Raw genomic sequence first — 21,254 nt, 5'->3', positions numbered from 1 at the left:
AAATCAATTGATTCATTTTTGTCACAGTCATGAATCTCGGAGCATTAGATGAATCATGGAACAAGATGAATCTAAAGGCTTTACAGTTTGCAACAAGAGAAAAACCTTTGCTATGGTAAACTGAAATTCTCAAAACCATTAATCATGAGCTGATGAAAAGGTTGGAAGTCCACACTTGTGTGCGGAATCAATGGTGCAGTATCTGTTACTGTCTTGTTGGAATTTCATACCTTTGGCCTAAAGGAAGGGATCAGAAAAAGATGTCTGCTCGAAGCTTTGGCCCCATTCATACAGCCTCACTGCCTAAAGAAGATACTTCTTGAAAAAAGGGGGTTAATATAAGGGGGCTACCGAGGACAATAGCCGGTCAATGCAATGATCTGTTTTATGACCTCTCTAATAGACTGTAAGTGACAGCTGGGCTTTGTCAGTGGATAAACTCAGTGTTTTCCCCTTCAGCTGTAAACATGCTTAAATATGTGATGTGATCATAGGGTTAACAAGGGTGGAAAATGTCAACAAGGCTATTGGGTTTCAGGATGCGTGATGCTACACAGAGCTGACATGCAGTCCTTGATGCATGCCCTGAGTGTTATTAGCTAATGTACATGCGTCATCAAGGATCACATGCTGCAGAAATGTCATCTTCATGTGTTATAGTAAAGAAATATCAAGTTCTAGTTGATTTTTCCAAAGCATTTCAAGACTATTTCACTACCAAAAAGTCAGCTATGCCTGGAATATTATTATTATTATCATTATTAATATCATATTTAATTGGTGTTTTCTCAAATAGCATAACATTTATTTCTATCCCCACACCCCCTCCCTACCAAAGACCCATTTTTGTCCTTTTAAGCGGGAACAATGGGTCAAGGGTTGATAACAGGCAAAAATAATTGTTGTACATCATCTGAACAGTTCACTTTATACAGTGAGGACAAGTCTCAAAAAATGGTCTCACTATAATGCAAGGCTATGGAGACTAACATCATCACACACAAACAGAATTGGGCTCATTAAATTCACAAGATTATCAGATTTCCAGTTATATCCATTTCATGCAATTGCAAAACGGTTTAGTGTTTTGCTTAGTGTTTTGCTTTTAAAATATTAAAATATAATAGGTGGAAATAACACATATGTACTGCATGAGAAAGTGGGTACCCATATAACCCATTTTCTTTCAGATATCAGGAATCAAGGGACCCCTTTGAAAATGGCATTGCTGGTACCAATTTATTCTCCCTACTGTTAGAACTGATCCTGCTACAGCCTCTGAAATACAGAAACCTGACCGAAGAAGCTGGAGAGCTAAAGAGGTTAAAATGTAATGGAGTCAGGACAATTTGATTGAGATCCATAATTTAAGGCAACTCCACACTAGAAGCCTTTTATGATTTTGTTTCATTAACAGTTAATGGCATGTGGACACAAACACGCTGACTAAGAACACCAACAGCTCTCTTAGTATGGTACACTGTGTTCCTGCACTTTATGACCAGTGACACACATGCATGAATTCACCCACACTCATGATGTTTTAGTTACATGTGCATTTCCTGTTGAAGCCACAACACTACATCTTGAAGGAAGACAGCAAATGAAAAGAAGAGAAATTAGTGACAGGAGAGCTGTAATTAGATCCTGTCATAATTCTTTGACCCACTTTTCAACTCTTTCCTCTTTCATGTGCGACTCGGAGCTATGTGGCAACAGCCTGAAACATCCTGCTGGATATTTATCACCTGGTGCTCTCTACTTCAATAGAGAGGTTAGGCCACAGGGCACTGACCTCTGGATTCATAGGGAAAATTGTGTTACCTCCTTTGAAAAGTGGCACAGCAGCACCTGTACTGACTTGGAAGGTGCCGAGGTTTCAAACGGGATGTGGCTGAACGTTTTGTCAATCATGACCCTTGAAGATGATCACATCGCTCTTAAAAGCACTTTGAAGCAGCCTGAACCTGCAAATGATATCGGCCATCTGCGGCCAACATTCCTTAAGAGCAGCTCTGTTAATCCATTTTCTTTGCTCTTATGTGATAGAGGAACATCTGTATTATTTAAAAGCAAGCTAGCCAGGGAGTTGGAAGTCTATTCTGATGCACTCAGTCCTGCGTGCGTACAAGCAGCTCATCAGTTATACATGGGCAAAACCCACTTTTCAAGCAACTGTAGTGGGAGCAGGTGAGAGGGAAAATGTCAACACTGCTATCTCAAAGTCCAACACAGAGAAATATATCCATGCACATCCACTGACACTTATAGTCCTGCTGTCACATAAAATACAAGAAAAAATCTAAACCAGACAATAGTCCTCTTCAAATTGCCTGAGAAATATCTAAACTAGTCTGTGCCAGTTTCTCTGAGCTGCATCTCTATTAGTCGCATTAGTGATTTAAATATTACTGTTACAGTCAGAATCTAAAATAGATATGGATGCATTGTTGTGTTTCACACAGACATCTGTTTGAGAGACAAGGACGAAACAAACTGTTGTTGACTGTGGGTTAAAAGTTTGATAAATGAATTAATATAACAAATTAATATGCACATTAATTCAACTGACAAAGAACCAGATGATCCTGAACTTGAAATCTTTTGGAGGCAAAATATTCTTTGACATGGAAGGAAAATGATACTGCAAAACATGTAGTACACTATTTCAAGGTAGCACATCCTCTAAGCTGGTGCTCAAAGCAATGAGAGCAGGCAGCTCGAGGCTGCAACACCTGGCACACCCACTGACGGATTGACAATAAACAGGGTTAATGCCACCAAAAAATGGCAACCATACTTTCAGTTTTGGCAACCAAAATCTGGTTGCCAGCCCTGCAACCACTTTTAAAAATGATTGTTGAGCCCTGATCATCTGAGAAATGCTGTCTATTGATATTTGTCAGAAACACTATTAACTTTAAAGAAGCCTTGCAGCATATCCCGTCTTCTCTCTGACACAATGACAATGCAGTTTCCCCATCCTGTTGCGTATCTTGTTTAATCTGAAACTCCACATGCTTTGATTAAATTACAACTGCATCCTGGAACAAAATCTAGGCATACAGTATGCGCATACATAACAGAGGAAAACAAACATGTAAATGTGCTGTACAAATACCGACATGCATACACCTGCAGTGTCAGTCACTGCCTTCATCACTCACCTGCTAGTCGACTCTCTCGGGCGGGCTTGCTGAGCCTATCTAGGGCTTTGGTTGTAGAGGACCTGATGTGGTCACTGAAGGACCTCTGCAGCAGCAGCAGCCTCATAGAGCGAGACATGCCGTTTAGCATCCACCGGAATGTATCTACGTCAGACCTTGTCCCTACACCTGTTCCTGATCAGGATGATTATCAAGCTCTTGTGCCTTCTCAATACCAGCCTTTTCCACTGCTCCTTTTCTGTTTTTTTTAGCTTGGATGATATCTATGTTAAGCATTCAATCATGATCTGACTAATATCTTCATTAACAGGCTCTGTTCTGTCCCCTGTACCGCTCTTGATTCTGCCTCCTTCTCTTTCTCACTCTGTTCTGTTCCAGTCCGGACTGTACACTCCCGTCTGCTGCAGTGAGCATCAGTGCAGTAACTGCTGGGACACATCCAGCCAGTGCTGCAATGCTCTCATATTCTATTCTGCCAGTGTGTGTGTGTATGTGTGTGTGCGCGCGTATATGTGTGTAAGTGTGAGTAAGTGCTTTTTGACACAAGCTCCAGCGCTCTCTCTGAATATCTGAGTGCTTAAGAGTCACGACTACCATCTCTCCCTCCCTATCTTTTTTTTTATTAATCTGACATCTTTTTTAGCCTCTCTTCTCTGTCACCTTCCTCCTCTCATCCACCTGCCTGACACTGTCTAGACACAGAGGGCATCAATGCCAGTTATGTAACCCGTTGCCCAGGCAGCGCGCTTGATATGAAGATCCACCTGTCCTTGTTTACGGATAGCTAAAGGCATCACAGAACTGAAACCAAAAGACAGGAAGCGGGGTTATGAAGGGGTTCAGACAAAGCTGCAGGACAACTGAATGGTTCCGAGACATGGTTGACAGTGGAAACATTTTCAGAGATTCCCCAAAAGGACACTGAGGTGTCAAGAGTGAAAAAAGGCTGGGGTTTAAAAGTATGCTCCCACTGCACCACAGAAATTATAATTTCCCTCAGCCATTTAGCCAGAGAAACATGGTCCAACCCATGACATGACACATACAAACACAAACAATTGTAAATGCCATTGGTTATTGAGAAATACTGTAGGTATGTACTGTAATATACCTTATGTAACAAAACCTAAGCTACTGAGATGTACAAAAACAACACAATGGAATCCACTACTTAGACTGCTGCTCAGTTGATCGGATAATGCTGATTTAGCTTCTATTAAGCAAGCCTGAGCCCAATTCTCTGGGGTCGGTCAAGGAGCTTAGTCATTGGCTACTGGCTGGGTGAACAACAGCAATTTAAGTATCTATAGCTGGTAGGATTTTTCTTTAGCTTTTTATAGGAGAAAATGAACTACCTATTGAAAAAGGTTATTTGTTTTAATTATTTGTTTTCATACAACTTAATCATCTTTTCATACATTTTATGCAGGTTTAGCAATATAAAATCAAAGACAAAGTATTGCATGAAGGTCTAATGTATTAATATTTTAATCAATCTATTAATCCACAGCATTGCAACAGCTTCTAGATTATTATTCATAACCAAAAGCCTTCTTAAATCGTGTCCTGCTGATACATTTACCAAATTTTACACAATTTAGTTTCAACTTTTTTTAAAAATAAAATTGAATACATAGACTAGACAATAGAAAATAAATAAATACATAAACAAAAATCACAAAACAATAAAAATCATAATCATTGTAATAGTCATAATTATGAAGGTGAAAATGAATACTAAACAAATAAAGAGTTCGGTAATATGACAAGATCTTTCTAGCCCGTCGGGTGGTGGGTCTTGAAAGAGGGTGAAAACGAAAAAATGATCAGCCAACACTGCAGTTCCTCAAAGCTCAACAGAGCTTGTTTGGCTTTTTTTTGGCATCTTGTTTTTTTGGTTTTACAGCCTGCAAATGTATACCTGCTCAGCACCAAAAAGCAGACTGACAAAGTTGGCAACTAGCTAGTGAACATGTTGGAGCATTTAGCAGCTAAAGAAGCAAATATTTTTCTCAGGAGTTGGTTACAAAAGCTAAAGAGTTAAAAGCAAAGTGATTATTGGACTTAGACTGCTTGGGCGGACAGAAACATGACTCCAAATGAATGCTAATGTTGTTCCACCACTGCTGGATGAGTATTGTTTGCTAATACTTCAACTTTATCAGGTGATAATGTGTAAATTTGTGTTTACAGCTTGTTTCGCCTCCAAGTAGCCAGAAAACTCAGTTAACACGGCAAACTCTGCATCGGCATGTCTTTATGACTGATAGTGTACATACATGTGTGTACATGTTACTCATTACCTGAGTGTATAAGTTCAAATGTGTGTGTAGCTGTAAAGAGCACAAGTTGTTCAGATTGCCATCCATTACATTCCACACACAGCTCACACTTGAGAAAGTTGGCCAATCGTACTGATTGCTCCAGTAAGTGAAGGTAATGTACCCAGCATTGGCTTATTGCAGACTGCTGATAGCATTGTGCTCATCGCGGCCAATTGACTTTATGGCCTCCCGAGGTTTGCAGAGACTGATAAGGCTTGGATTCCCGCGTCTTTGCTTTTACACGCCCCTTTAGTCTGCGCTTCTGCAATTGTGGAATGACCTCTTTAACGACGTTGTAAAAGAGAATTAGGACGGGATGCGGAGAAACAAACATCCTATAAAAGTATCACGTTTTTAGCATCCTCCCGCGCACACCTGTTAGACACATCTGAATCACATTATGGTTTTCATGCAAGCGTGTGAGGGTTTGGGTAATGCAGACCATCTGGGTCAGTATTCGTATCACAATAACATATCAGTGTATTTTCCCTCTTAGTCTCTCTTTCTCTCTCTCTTGGGTGTACCTGTGAAAAGGGGGCAATACACAGACTGTAACCTGGATATGAGGGAAAATGTCCTGAAGGGCTGAGGGGAGGGGATGGGGAGGGGAAAACAATGGAGTTCTCATACCTCAGGAAGGAAAGTCTTGCCAACTGCCCCCTCTATCAAACATGTGTGCAGCGTGCCAGGAGTGTGTACCTACATCTAACTCCACAGAACAGAGGCAGGAGAGGGTTACCTGCCAACATACCGGCCTAGAAACCAAGACAAGGAAGGTGAAAAACGAGGGCAGGGGGGTGTTTCTGGGAGGACTTCAAACACTGTATATAAACAGTATGTGAGAGTCCATTATCAAGATGCCTGTGAAAAACAATGCACTATACTCGACTCTTTACAGCACGGCCAAAAATGTGTCGGTACGCTGAGGCATGTATGTGTGGGTGTGCCCAAGTGCGACCGTAATTGTGTGTGAGTCCCTTTGATGTGACCATCTGCTGTAGGTCTTACTCTGCTATCAAACAAGCACTCCCTCACCCTTACTGTCTGACCTACTTTCATATGGCTCCTTATGTGTGCACGTGAGCCAGTTAATTCAAGACCTAATGCTTAAGATATCCAACAACCACACGCCTCAAGATATCAAAACACAAAATATCCCATATATAGTTAAGCCAAACAACCCACATCTCCTGCAAGTTCTAGACAATCTCTCCTCCGGACCGGCCAGACGAGGGGAATAAAGCAGCCAGGGAGTGACAGAGCCTGCTGAGCCAGGACTGATTCATGAGCCTGGGGACAGTGTGGGCATCTCACACCATCAGCACTGGGAGATTTACAATCCCCCGGATACGGATGAAAGTTCTTGTTGGGTCATTTCAAATGAAGCATTGGTTCAGGTCAGTAAAAATCGCAGCCAAAGTGATAATCACAAGAAAAAGGAGGGAGCTGTGCAGAAAAATAATCCTTGTTTGCTTGGTTAGTTCCCGAAAGTTATTCTATCTTGTTTGGAGAAGAAAATGTTTTTATGTTATGTATACAGGCCACATTAGTTTTTTTCATAATTTACAGATCTGCATGTAGCCCCAAGCAGCCCAGCAAGTAGAAACAAAACATCCTATTACCCTACTGTAGTTGCCAACCACAGATATTGCAGATTTTTTTAATGTTGGCAATGAAAGAAAAAAATAATAATATGAGGCTATAAAGAATCATCTAATATTGTAATTCTTATCCTGCAGAATGCATTGAAAAGTAGTTAAAGAGAAAATAGATTCTTAAAAAATAAGTCTCCATTCCATGTGCTATCACCTTACTTTCCACCAAATATAAATGAAATCCACATTGAATGGAAAAACAAAAGACATATGGGACTGACTACATGTCTCGAGCATGTTAAAAATTTAAATTCAATTCATTAAATAGTCCATTACCTTTTCAAGCTCTGTATATAAATGTTTATATATAAATGTTAAAAGTTTACTGCCGCCATAAAATAACTGTAGACACGTTTTTCTCCATCCACACAGTTACTTATAGACCAAATACAGGATGGCCTGTCTATATAAAGTAAAACTGGGCTTTCATGCACAGTGGGTGATAAACACATACAAACATAATGAAGAAAAAAAGCTAAAATAAAGATAATGAACCAACCCTCTTTCTTTGGTATAAGGGAGACTTTTGTTGTTGTAACCGGGAGTTCAGCAAACTGACTTCCTGTTGTAAATTCCCCTTCATGCAGTGGTTTCCTGTTCAGAGTACCAAAGCTAGGAAGATGGATTCATAAAGAAAGAAGTCTCAGAACTCACAAAGGAGCAAAGAGGTTTTTGAGCGTTGACTCAAGTAAATCAGTGATAAGATGGAGGTAAGAAACACGTTTTTTTTTTCTTCTAAATTCCACTTCCAGTTTTAGGATGTGTATTTTTGGAAAAAGTGGGACATGTATTGTCAACATGAATTTTAAATAAAAACAGAAGCAAACATTGTGTACAAAAAATCTTATTTTGCCAAAACTGTTTTCAAAAAAAAATATCAAGTGGATCCATGTATGACATCAAGCAAAAAAGAGGAATTATTTGCTTCCAAGGGGACCAGTTTCAATTGCAGCTGTAAAATGTTTTCACAGCTGAGTTGGAAGTGTGAAATAAAAGGAATGAACTGAACATATTACAGTAGAGTACCAGTCTCCACACAGGAAGTCAGGGAGAGAGTGTGTCAGATGGGAGGGGAGGGGATGTTCAGGGCGGAGGTGTGGAGGGTGGCCTAGACTGACGGGGGAGGCCAGGAATGTGACCTTGCACAAGCCCAGTGACTCCTGTACTGTGTACGGAGGGGTGGCAACAAAACAAAAAAACGTGGGGTAAGGCAGACTCAATCAAAGAGCAGGAACAAGCAACAGAAAACAAACATCAGTCATGAGCCATTATTGACTTGGCTCCAGGCTGAGGGAGCTTCATTACATCTGTCAAAGCACCTTCTCAGATGAGAGTAATATCCTCAAAGGCCGTGCTGCTGCAGGGTATAAACAAGGAGAAAGTAGCACGGGTCACGACTGAGAAGAGCAAGTCACTCAGTATGAATGCTGAAACTGATTTCACTGTGACATTCCCTGAATTAGCTGGAAATTGGTGTGGAAATGTACCAATTTTGAGGGCTGGAGATCTTGTGATTGCGCTTTTTGGCTCCATCACAAGATCTTCAGTGCTCAAAACTGGCAGATTTCCCTCTTTGGAAGAACAGGGATTATCAGAGACCATCTGTGCTGAAAGAACTTTGTTAGTTGTTTACTTTTAAACTGAAGTCTGTCAGATATATAGATAATCCTCACAGCACAATCACATCTCTGTGTCAGTTTGTATTAAATGAAGAGTTTTACATTTTAGGAAAATACTCTCATTTGCTATTTTTGGTCGGAGTTAGATGAAAAGATTAATAGCACTCTTGTGTCTAAAAGCTAAACATTAGGGTAGAGCTAGCATATCATTAACTTAGCTTAGCATAAAGGCTGGAATCAAGGAGAGAAGTTAGCCTGAACGGCGTCATTTATACATTTCTGTTTGTGTATGGAGTTAACAAACAGACATGTTAATTATTTAAATTTAGAGGTGCTGGTAGGCATTTTTTCTTTGCTTTGACAGAAGCAGCTTAGCTGTTAACTCTTGCTTCCAGTCTTTATGCTAAACTAAGCTAAAAACCTACTGGCTCTACCTCCATATTTAGTGTACACACATGAGAATGGTATTTAACTTCTCATCTCGCTCTCGACAAAGAAAAAAACAGAAAAAACTGAAGTGACTTCAAAAGAAACAATTTCCTTTACTGACACAGGACAAGCTGATGCACCAGTTGTGGGGACTTTTCAAATTGTGTAAAAATATGATGATTAATACTGGGATCCCCAGAGGTCAACACTCAGGCCAGGTGTCATTTAGTGTAAAACACAGCTACATTTAGAATCAGCTCTAAATACCAGTAACATGAATTTGTCACTGGACTTCCAAGAAGGGAAGGATGGTGACTAGAAGGGAAACGAGGAATAAAAGAGAAAAGGAAACAAGAAGGAGAGCCAGACAGACAGAAATGATGAGACAAGTTATTCACAGGAACCACCAACTCCCTAGTGTCACAGCCACCTCCCCTACAAGACTCCACTGAGGGTGCTAAACCACTTCCTCTTTCCTAAGTTTTCCTTTCCTCCACCCACAGCCGAGGCAAGCGCTGTACACTACGAGGTTATGAGTCCAGGTAAAAGGTCAGGCTTTAACCCTGCTGCTGGAAGCCATCATTGTGTTCTGTTTATATATTCCCACTGGTTTATATTTAGATCAGGAAGGTGCAGCATGGTGCCTCATACCTCAGCTACAATCAAGGAAAAAAAAAAGGTTAGACCATTTTTAGAACCAGGAATCTTTAAAATGTGCTGTTGACGAGCTCTGACAGTGGTGGGGGAGAGAGAGAGAACTAGAAAGAGACACAATATGCATTCACATTTGTTTTCCACATTCTTCTGTTGCAAACTGAAAAGTTAATGTGTTGATGCCAATCGCTTCCTGTAGCTTGCACAAAGAACATGTGCAGTCAAGATCTGTTTAACAATTTGTCATCACTAAGGATTGTCAGTCACTGAGCTGACAGAACAAAACTATATTTCTTGCATGCAGAGTTAAAGGTATTTAGGTATTAAAGTGTTTTTGGATGGTTTGTAAACAGTTCCATGATTGCAGAGTTTTTCATGTGAAGAATAAGAAATACTGTGCACCATATTTGTTAAATTTTCCCTTAATTACTTTAGATAAAAGCTTTTGCTTTTTTCAGGCACATTTTATAGCTTCATATACATATAAGATATAAGATATATATACGACTTGGAACGATATTTACAAGTCAGAAACCTAACACGTGACATGAATGTAGTTATATCTAGAGAAAATGATTTACTGTATAGGGGTGACATACTTACAACGTACTTCACAGTGACTGTTGTCATGCTGTTCATCCAGTATTTAAGCTCTAATGACCGAATACTGAACCATGTACCAGAAATCAACAAATTGCAAGAGTACAGATGAACCAATGGGTCAACGGTTGGTGCTAAATGACTGAAAATAACAAATAAAGTGCTGCCAAAGAAACTCAACCAATACTAAACAGATGTCAATGCAATTTATAGTGTCAAACCCTTTCTTGCCTCTTAATCTGTCACAAGGTGAACCTGTCAGCTTCCTGGATCAGAGGATGTTAGCTCACAGAGCTAAACAAGCTGCCTCTGAAGATAAGCACTGACTGATTAGGAGTCTTGTCTTTTTTGTACAACACAAATTACCTCCATACAATCTACCCTACATGCTAATAATGTATCTATTATTAATGTATTGTTGTGTCAGTTGATCAAAGGACAGTAGCACCACAAATTGTGTTTGTAACTGTCCTATTCAAACCTTTCTTTTGCTTGAAACAATAGAAGATTGTGAGACATTTGTAGTTTCAGCTTTTGCCTAAAGGACTTTTCCATTGTGCATCTAGTCCCTTAATCTGAACAGCCAGATTTTGTCACAATAGACAGATAGAAGAGTTTTTTTTTTTTCTTGAGATGCCTAAATAAGAACCAAATCAGTTTTGCATTTTCAACAATCCTTGTTTACAGCTAGTTCCATTCATCATTTAATATATATATATATATATATATATATATATATATATATATATATTTTAGAATAGGTACTTTCTTGGTCCATGCTTGATCCTCTAACCAAGTTTCATCAAAATTGGGCCAGTAGTTTTTTATGTAATCCTGCTGACAAACAAAAAACAAACAAACTGAATCGAAAAAAAATCCATTAAGTCCAATGATGAAACTTCAGACAAACTTAATCAAAGCTTATAATCCATTGTTGTGATGCCTAATGCTTGAAAATAGCAGTAAGCAAAGTGCAGACAGCTTGAAGTAGATTTCTTTTGAACTTTCTTTTTATCACATTTAATGCTTCTTCAGTTTGATTCCAATAGCATAACAACACAGGCATCATATCTCTCATCACATCGCATGCATGAACTCCTAGACTATACCCAACCAGTGATAAGGGCCATCATGCAAACTTGATGAATGAAGGTCTAAATCGACTCCAGATGGTAGAAGCATGAAATGAGTTATGTCATTGCCATTCCAGTGTACCAGCACTCTGCAGGCCACATGGAGCTCAGGCTATGCAGCGTCACAGGAGCCCCATAAAAAACACTCCTAAACAACAGATTGTCAGTTGTAACTCTGCTGCATGTGGACACATCCTCTTTGTGCGCAGGAAAGCCGTGACACTGACCGCTCTCCAAGGTACAACCAACGCTGCAGGGAGGTAATCAACTGAGCCATTACAGAGCATGGGCTGTGGAAACTTCTTGTTAATCGCTGGTGTGCTTCCGTTGTCACACAGATAGTAAAATTAACCATGAATGAGCTGTCTTTCATGGCGGTGCAGCAGGAGCCTTTAGGGCATGTTGTGTGATGTAACACTGTCACAAATGTGTCATTCCCAGGGGCTTAAATGGTGGAGATACAGAGGGGGCTTTGAAGTGTCACAATGAACACTGGGCTTTGTGCTCCATCAAGTCCCCCAAAAACTCCGCCAACTCCCAATCATACCCAACCCCCCTTCAGAGTCCTGGGTTCCATCACACAGACCCAGAGATGGAGGTTACATAACTTGCTTACAGGAAGTCAGACTGATTTAAATGAAGAAAAATGACCGAGGACGCTCGACCCCTTTGAAGTTGGCACTGTGCGTTTTTGCAAGCTTTAGCCTCCTTGTAAAAAAAGTTTAGAGTGGGCCTTCCGCCAAAAGGTAGTGCTCACATATCCACACATATCCACACACACACACACACACACACACACACACACACACACACACACGCACACACACATAGACCAAACATTCTGACAGCTTCTGCACATTTCCCATGAAAGGTTTTCAGCAAGGAGCTGTAATTAGAAGGAGAGACAGAGCAAGAGTGAGTGAGGACTCCCAGCGGGCTTCGAGACAGCAGGGGGGAATATGAAAGCCTCGTCCCCATGTCCAACCACCTCTCTGGTATTGTTTACCAGCGGACTGACGACACAGGGGGGTGTTTAATGAACACTGCTCCCCTGCTGGCTGTCTGAAAGTAGGTCTGTCCATCCATAGTTTCCTGATGACCCTGTGCATTACCGGCAGACTGCTGACAGAGAGGTCGGAGCCAGAACGGAGGGGCCAGTCACTACAGATTGAGTTTGTTCTACAGATCGATTCATAATAAAGAGTGCAAAGAGGATGACGGCAGGCACTGCAAAGTAATGACAGAGCGTGTCAATATGGAGAAAGCTTTTAATCAGGAGGAAGTCAGCTGAGGACACAAAAAAAGTAAAAAGCACATGTATGCAAGGTTTGTACTTGGATAGATTTATATATTTTAGGAATTTAGACGTTTATTTATAGTTGTTTTTCCATACCGGAATATCTTTTTGATCACTTGACGAAGGTAAGTAAGGAATGAGGAAAATGTAAATAAATACAGGGCAAAAGTTTTGGGTATCCGACATCCAGTCTGGCTCTTATCTTGGAAAGGCGACTGACTTGATGGTTTTGTAGATGAGTCTAGGATCTTATCTACACTCGCATCCAGTGTCTCACAGAAACAGAGCCTGTCCTCCTACACTCGACCCCTCCCACCCTCCCTCCCTCCCTCCATCCTCTCTTGCTGCACGTTGTGAACACCGGACAAGGCTATCAATCAGAAATCTGTACCGCAGAATCTCTTCACATTACAACAGATCAGATTCATTGCAGACAAACACTTTTTTCCAAAAATGTGACGGAAAATGTAAAAAGAAACACATGAGATTAAAAAAAACAAAAACAGCAATGACTCACCAGCTTTTTCTGTTTCAGGAATGGTAGAGGTGCTCTGAGAAAGAGAGGAGAAAAAAACATTTTAGTTGATTAGTAGATGCATCATTATTCAAACTTTTACAGGAAAATCCCTTGATCAAGTGCCCTTTATACATTCTTATGGTACAATCTTAAAGATCTGTTTTGCTTTCTTTGGCGCCACCTATGGTGACAAGCGGTAATTGCAGGCATGTTTTTGAATTTCACTTTCACAGAGACAAAAAAACAGTAGGCCTATGCCACTTCACACACAAGTGAGTTGAGGAGTAAGTCTGTTATGTTAGATCCGCCTACCCTCTCTGATGGAACAGCCACTGCTGGGGGATGGAAAACCGTCACGCACTGTTTGTGATTGTTTTCCCTGGGAATACCACCACAGCCACCCAGCTCATAATATGGCAACTACAAGGGCTTTAATCAGTGGGCCATATTCTTCATCACCATTGTGTTAGCTCATTCCTTGACAGATGGTGATTTACCAAACATATATTCAAAATAAAATCTTTGAGATCATCACTTTGAACAAGAAGTGAACGTGATTTTGCCATGAAACAGAGTAGAAATAGCAGAATGTTGTGATGTTAGCTTTTATCCCTTTGCATGTTCTCCCTCCCAATCAATGGAAACCTTCTGATGCATCAGAATCTACACACGATTCAAGAATAACTGAGTATTTTTTCTGTGTGTGCTTTGACTGTAATTATGTCCAGTGCTCTGTCATTTTATGGATGTTGTTTTAAATCAAAGGGAGTTTGCAGCTACAGAAATTAGTTTCTAAACACCAATAAGACATCAGTAGAAGCACAAATTGGTCATACAAATACAACATGGTTTCTAAAACTCTGTATGCATAGTTTTCTGATGTGCAAACACCGTGATAAGTGGTCACAGCAGATAGCAAACCCACCAGAGACTTCTGAACAAATATAACATCATTTAAAAGTCAGGGCACACAACACAGACTCCTCTCATTCCGTGTTGATACAACCCTCACGTAGGTAGCCTGGAGAGAAGTTTCTGATAAAATCGCAAAGCACTTTGTAGCCATAGTAGATTCACATCATTCTGGTCATGTATTATTCCCTTCTTTGGCTTTGTTGTGGGTTTTAGAAAATGCTATTACTTTAAAACAGGATTTGTGGTAAAAATAGAGCAGTCATGTGTTATTTCACTGGCAAAGTATGTGGGTGTATATATGTTTGTGTGTGGAGGGCAGCAGTCAAATGGAATGCAGAGGTCTTTCTTGCCTCTGACTTTTGACCCTCAGGTTCCTTGGCTGACCTCCACACCCTGACCTGTTAAATCCACACTCCCCTGGAACAGATCAGACAGGACAAGGAGGACAAGGTACATTCTTAATACAATTTATCCACTCTGCAATACCTGTAAATATCTACTTTTCCTCCTGATAGTTCTATTCAGACAAATCCCTCCGCCTCCATGTTTATTTTTCCTTTCAATCCTAATTAAAGTGATTTAGTGGTGTCCTGCTGTGACTACTTTAAAGCCTGTTTATCCTTTGGCACCTACTTACACAACCGATTCAGGACAGCCAAAGCCAAACTGATTATCATCTTAAAAGATTTCAACATACAAAATGTCTAAAAAATAACTACATCGATTTTGTTGTTTTTTTCGAGTTATGTCGCTACATTATCTAAAATCTTGTCTGACAATCGTGTCAATCAAACCATGCCTGTCAAAACATGTTTTGTGCCACACTGTCAAGTTTTCATAAATTGCCACCACTTTGCAACACAGTAATCTAATAGAATCCTATCCAGATTACTATAATGGGCTACTATGACAAGTTGCTCATGCCAGTCACCAAGTTACTGTGTACAGTAACATTATAACATTTCAACAAGATTTCACCACATTAATAGCAGTGCTGGGCTACTACTTGAATTCGTCAAATATAAGCTATAGTAGCTGTATGTACTGTAGTCGATTCTTCCAATGGTAAGTTAACATTGTATTTGCCTCAAATTTTTATTTGCAATGGTGGTTGTTTAACACTGAAGACAACAATTCCTCTGTTTCCATTCTACTTCACTCAACATCATCAACGTCCATCTTTTGTTACTGTCAAGCAGCAACCACCAGGCCAAACTGCTGAACCCAAGGCTGATGTTTGAGAGGCCCATAGCAGCAGATACTACATACTGGCATAGGAATAATTTGACATTTTGGGAAATACGCCAAAGGTAACCTCTGTCAACAGTTAACAAAATATGCCTGCCACTACCTGCTAAAGCTCAAGGATTAAAAAGGTTATATCCTGCAGGACGTTAATTCTACCCAAATCTTTATTTGCTCCAAAATATTCCACTATGACCACACACTATACTTTACAAATCTGAAAAATGTGAACTTATGTAGCTCTTGGGAATTCTTCCATTGATGCACTTTGTGATAAAGCAGACCCCATATTAAGATAAGAGCATTAGTTTCATTATTTAGTTTCATTCTGACTTGTATACAGACTGTAGAGCCTGTTTTAGTATATGAAAGAAACTAAATGAATCATTAAAAAACAAAAATGTGACTCCGGGCTGTTCGTCTCTCAAGTATCAAGGGAGCTCTTCTATTTTATGATGAACCACCACAGGCGTGACACAGTCTGGTGAGGTTGAATACAATGCCTGCTCTCATACGTGAGTTTGTTTTTGCGAATGTGTTGGCTGATTATCGCTGGATAAAGTGTTGTCTTGGTCCCAATCTGTCTCACCCAGATTTTTTTCTGAGAAGCCAGTGAGTGAGCTTTTGCACATACAAACTTGATCTAAAATCCAAATCTATCAGCCCATCACTTGTGGTATGTCTGCTGAGTTGTGTCTGCATGTGTGTATGTGCATATATAAGCGTGTGAACGTATATTTGTGCATAATATGTGTGAGCAAAAACAGCATTGAATCACCTTATGTGTCACGTTTCAGACACAAAATGGGTAAAGTCCCCCCCCCCCCTTTGGACAAACAGCTTTACAATTTATTGCTGATTAATGACCTAAAAAAGACACGAGGGAGAAGCCACGGCCAAAGACTCCTACTCACTCCTCTGTCTCTAAATCAGCAGCATAACAGAGATAGATTTATATTCGGTGCTGTTTCAGCTATTGGACTCAAGTAATATCAGCTCGGCTTTTTCAGACACAACAGTGTCCACGCTGCATTTCAACAACCGGTTTTTGCCTGTTTATCAGTTGTATTATGAACTGTCTCTGCTGGCCAACAGTTTAGATACAATGTATTTTGCTCCACTTTATCTTTAAATGTTCACCCTGGCATGCAGTTTAATTTGAAACACATTACTATATTTCAATTTTTGCCCTTTTTATTTAAAATGAGCATGCAACATAGTTTTAAGGACATTGTTGACACCATTATGTATTTGCAATTGTTAACAAATCAATCAAAAAGGCCAAAACCAACAACAAATTCAACCTACTAACAACTTCTTCCTGTATAGCTAAAGCCTGATAGTCTATTTATTAGCGTCACAAACCTATCCATTGACTCATTGATGTATTTAAAGAACATCGATGCGCCACACTGTTGCAGATGGGGTGTCAATTGCCATAAATACTTTTCATCCATTGCTAAAAAAAGTCCCCCAAAATGCTCTACTTACTCCTACTTGCATAACATTTTCTTATTACTACAATGTCCAGCTGATTTAGGAAAGTATAAGGCTTTTTCTAAAGTTGAAACTATATACGTTTGAAGGTTAAATTTTAAGTAGGAATGAATGGGCTTTGGTCCAGGCAGGGTTGGGAAGTTAGAAAGTATCAAGACATATGGACTAAGATATTGTCATATTTAGTCTTTCTGTAGGATGTGTATTCAGAAGAATATAGAATAGCACCAGCCTTATCCTTCAAATCTGCTGTGATACACTGAAATATATCATCACATAGTATGCTATATTTATACAGCGCTGCATTAAGTCATGTGTGGATTTGTGCCAAACGATTATCAACTTTAATTGTGGCATAGTGGTGTTATAAAAATAAAATATAAATAACTCTTTGTATTTTTTTTACCATCAGCTCTAACTCCACAGCTCCCAGAAAAAAAAGCCTTGAATAACTGAAGCAATATGGGAGGTCTGTGTGGCTTCTCTGCTTAGTACTAACAAGACATTTCAGTTCACCAGTGTGCGCCCTTCCTATTGTGTAAACACCACACCACGGGTTCCTGTCAATGACCCATGAAGTCACTTACACACAGTGTAAATCTCACCTTCACACAATGCTGTGTTTTCCCTCATAATAGCAATTACAGTTAAATAAATGTGAGTGAGAGACCACAGAGCCGAAGAAGAATGTGAATGAATGGGTACCAGTAAGTACCAGTGTTTTCATAGCACCACGGTCGCATATTTTCCCGATGTTTGCCTGCGTTCCCCCTGGCGTGCCACAGTGCAGGTTGTCCCAGTGTGGGGCTGTCCGGGCCGTGTCAGGTGTCCGCTGGGGAGCTGTAGGCTGCGGAGCACACAAGCGTCAGCTGCCTCATTTACTGCCACTAATTTACTGGAAGTGAGTTGTGTGGGGGGCACAGGGGGTATGGTATGTGTTTGCTTTACACATGTCTGTGTGTGCGTAGCGGCCTGAGAGCATGTGTGCCTGCATGATTAACCACCGTAAGGTCATTACTGTCATTAATGTAGCAGGAAGCTGAGGAAAGTGGGTTTTAAAACAAATCCTTTACATTTTAATTATGATTATTCACTTACCAACAGAAATTACAACAATTAGTTGTTCAGAAGTCATGGAAGAAAAAATTGACTGTGTGAAAAAACATCCAGTTCTCATTTTTTTCTTCATTTGTGGTTGTTAAAGCCATTTTTCTCTGACAGTTTTAAAATATATTGTATATCAGCTACATCATGTTAACAATAACTGACTTATTCAAAGTCAAAAAAAATGTATTGCTCATCATTTTACACACATTTTGCCCTAATTCAGTGAGACAAAGTTGTCATCATCTTTAAAATTATATCCTGAGGGTTTGAATGCACAGCATGAGGTTGTTCTGACTCATTCACAGGTGTTTTAAACCAGGAATTGTCGAATCAAGGAATAAATAAAGTATGGTTATGTTTTCAGTAATGGACTCTACATTGTGTACAGCTGTGAGCATAATATTTTCTGTGTGACTGAGTTAGTCAGAGATGTTAAGCAAACCAATGGCATGTGGCTCTTGCACAACAAACAAATCTGAGCAGTCCACTATGCCTCTCTCAACCCCACCGCCACCCTCTCATCCCCAGCCCCCCTCCTGCACTGCAGCTGCAGTGTGTGTGTGTGTGTGTGTGTGTGTGTGTGTGTGTGTGTGTGTGTGTGTGACCACCCATGGTCTGTGCTGGCCAAGGATTAGGGGGCTCAGGCTAACCCAAACCTTTTCCCCCACCACTTAACGCAAATGGCTAAATTGGTGCAGATGGCTTATGGTCAGGTAAGCTGGCGGCTCCAGCACTAGACGTATAAGGTAACTGTGTGTGATAGAGGGAAGAGAGATATTGTGTGCGAGTGTGTTTGTGTGTGTCTGTGTGTGAGTACATGCACACGCCTGTCTAAGGCCTTTGGAGATGCTATCTGGTGCTCATTTCTGTTTTCTGACTGGCATGAATGTGCTCTTTCTGCCCTGCACTTAAAGAAGAATTCATTCTCCATGCTCTGTCGACCCCTGAGTGCACGTGTGCAGGGAAACGTGGGAAACAATTTCATTTCAGCCTTCTCCTTGAGGAAAAGTCCAACACCCCCCCCCCCCCCCCCCCCCCCCCCCCCATACTTTCTCCCCCACACCCCTTTCCACATTTTAATAGTTTCCATATGTCACACTTGAAGTGTGTCAACAGGAAGTGATTTGATGACTTGGTGTAATGATGCGTTGGAACATTTCCTACAGAAGATGTATATTTGCGTCCAGATGTTGGATTTCACAGCTATTTCAAAAGAAAACAACTCCTCATGAAATTTGGTGACATTTGGAAATGTCTCTGTAACATGTACTGACATCTTGTATAACACTAAAAGCCCAGGTGAAGTCTGAAGCATGAGTGGGTGCTCTTTAGTTTTGTTAGGTTAATGATTTTTACACACACACACACACACACACACAGCTTTGGCCTTGTTCTCTCACTCAACCTTGAGTTGTGAGATATGATCTGTGTGGGGTGATGTTGGCTGAAAGAGAGTGAGAAAAGTGGACATACTCACACACAGTCAGACAGACACATACACATTTTTTGCCTTTGTTTACAAGAGTAAGCCAAAGCAACAGGCTTCTGGTTTCAGACCGTGTCTGCTTGGATTTAGTACTGGGCCCCTGGAGCATAAACTGCAAACTGCTGACTGGCCCTTGGAATCCATCACCGGATGAGAGAAAAACACTTAACTCGTTTGACCATAAGACTCTTTCTCCCAGAAGGCAAACCAACTGGTCGTCACCAAACTTTATCTTCGTAGGTCATTCTTTCAGGTGGACCACCCTGCTACTTTGTGCAGAAATGTTAGCTGTGCATCTTTATTACTTCAGGTGGAACTTCACTAAACATGAACTTCTCTGGATGTGTACATGCATACATAATTCTTTTTCCCAGACAAAGTCCTCAATGATACAAATCACTTAAGGATTTCATTAGAAAAAAATAGTCAAAGTTTAAATAATATTCCTCTATTATGCTATGTTAATATCATGCAGAGTAATGATGAACGATAAATCATTTTAGCAGTGATATTGTTCACAGTTGGTCGTCAAATCACAACAGATGCAATGTAACATGTAATATTAATAATGTAATATTACACTACGGTTTATAAGCTGTCTGATGAAAAATAAATCAAAGCATAATTTACTTGGTAAACAGGAAGGCAATTCAGGCACTCTAACATATTTTTTATTGTATCGGCTAATATAATTTGTTTCTTTGTTGATAATTTTACTTATATTCCTTCCTTCCATTGTTTCCAAGAGTTCCCAACAGATTTTTTGATCTACGGTTTCATATAAAGAGCAACCAGTCTGTCCTTTTCCGCAATCATAGTTTGATCATATGTTTTATGATCTTGGAGACAACCAAAGTTCCATCAGATACATTTTGTTGATTATGTTGAGTGCTTCACCTGCAAAGTAATTGACCATGAATGTACAGCAGACTAATTCCCTCAGTAGATATCACTGAAATGTGTTGATATTTTTAATTTAGATTTTAAAATGAATTGTTATTGGAAAAAATGAACCAAATAGATCTATAAAGAGCAAAAATTAAGCTTAAAACTGCACACATTCACAAGGGGATAATACAGTACTGATACTGAGTACCCCTACACAGAATAGTTGAATCCAGATAGATCACCCACAAAAAACAGACTTTTCTTATTCATGTTATAAAGTGGCTCCCAAAGAGGATTTAGGAAAATGGGATAAAAAGTTTAGAAATGAATGACAAAAACACATGGGACTGTTTATTCCCGATATTCCACTCTCATCTTATTACACTGATGTGAATGTGTCACCTGTTCCCCCTCGCCACGATGAATTTGTGGCTTATGGACCAGAGTTAACAGGGATAAGTTTTATGATCCCAACTGCACCAACAATGCTAGCCTGTGGATTAGCTGCTGACATTTTTGGGAGAAAGCAGGGAGTGGGTTAACAACACAGAGGGATTAGACTGTCCTCTGTAGAAGACGGTGGTGGCCCCATAGCAGTCCTGTGGCAGACACCCAGCTTATTGACTTACGAGAAGGACCAGTGGGCGAGGCCTTGCTGGGTCACAGTTTTGTAACATTTACTAAAGAATGCACAATCATGATTGCCTACTTCAGACTGATC

The 21,254-nt window shown here is 40.1% G+C and overlaps 1 protein-coding gene across 1 annotated transcript in view; it reads right to left on the bottom strand.

Annotated features, from left to right (window-relative positions):
• The window catches only part of dlc1 (DLC1 Rho GTPase activating protein), a 95,049-nt gene that overhangs the window by 49,314 nt on the left and 24,481 nt on the right, over nt 1-21,254 (bottom strand). The window contains exon 6 of the mRNA XM_059337575.1: nt 13,396-13,429. Within this exon, the coding sequence (XP_059193558.1) occupies nt 13,396-13,429 (34 nt within the window). The remainder of the gene's footprint in view (nt 1-13,395; nt 13,430-21,254) is intronic.

Source organism: Centropristis striata, chromosome 1 (assembly GCF_030273125.1).
Source record: "Centropristis striata isolate RG_2023a ecotype Rhode Island chromosome 1, C.striata_1.0, whole genome shotgun sequence".
Taxonomy (NCBI): Eukaryota; Metazoa; Chordata; class Actinopteri; order Perciformes; family Serranidae; genus Centropristis; species Centropristis striata.
The sequence above is the reverse complement of the archived record's forward strand: the minus strand, read 5'-3'. Positions and strand labels throughout refer to the sequence as shown.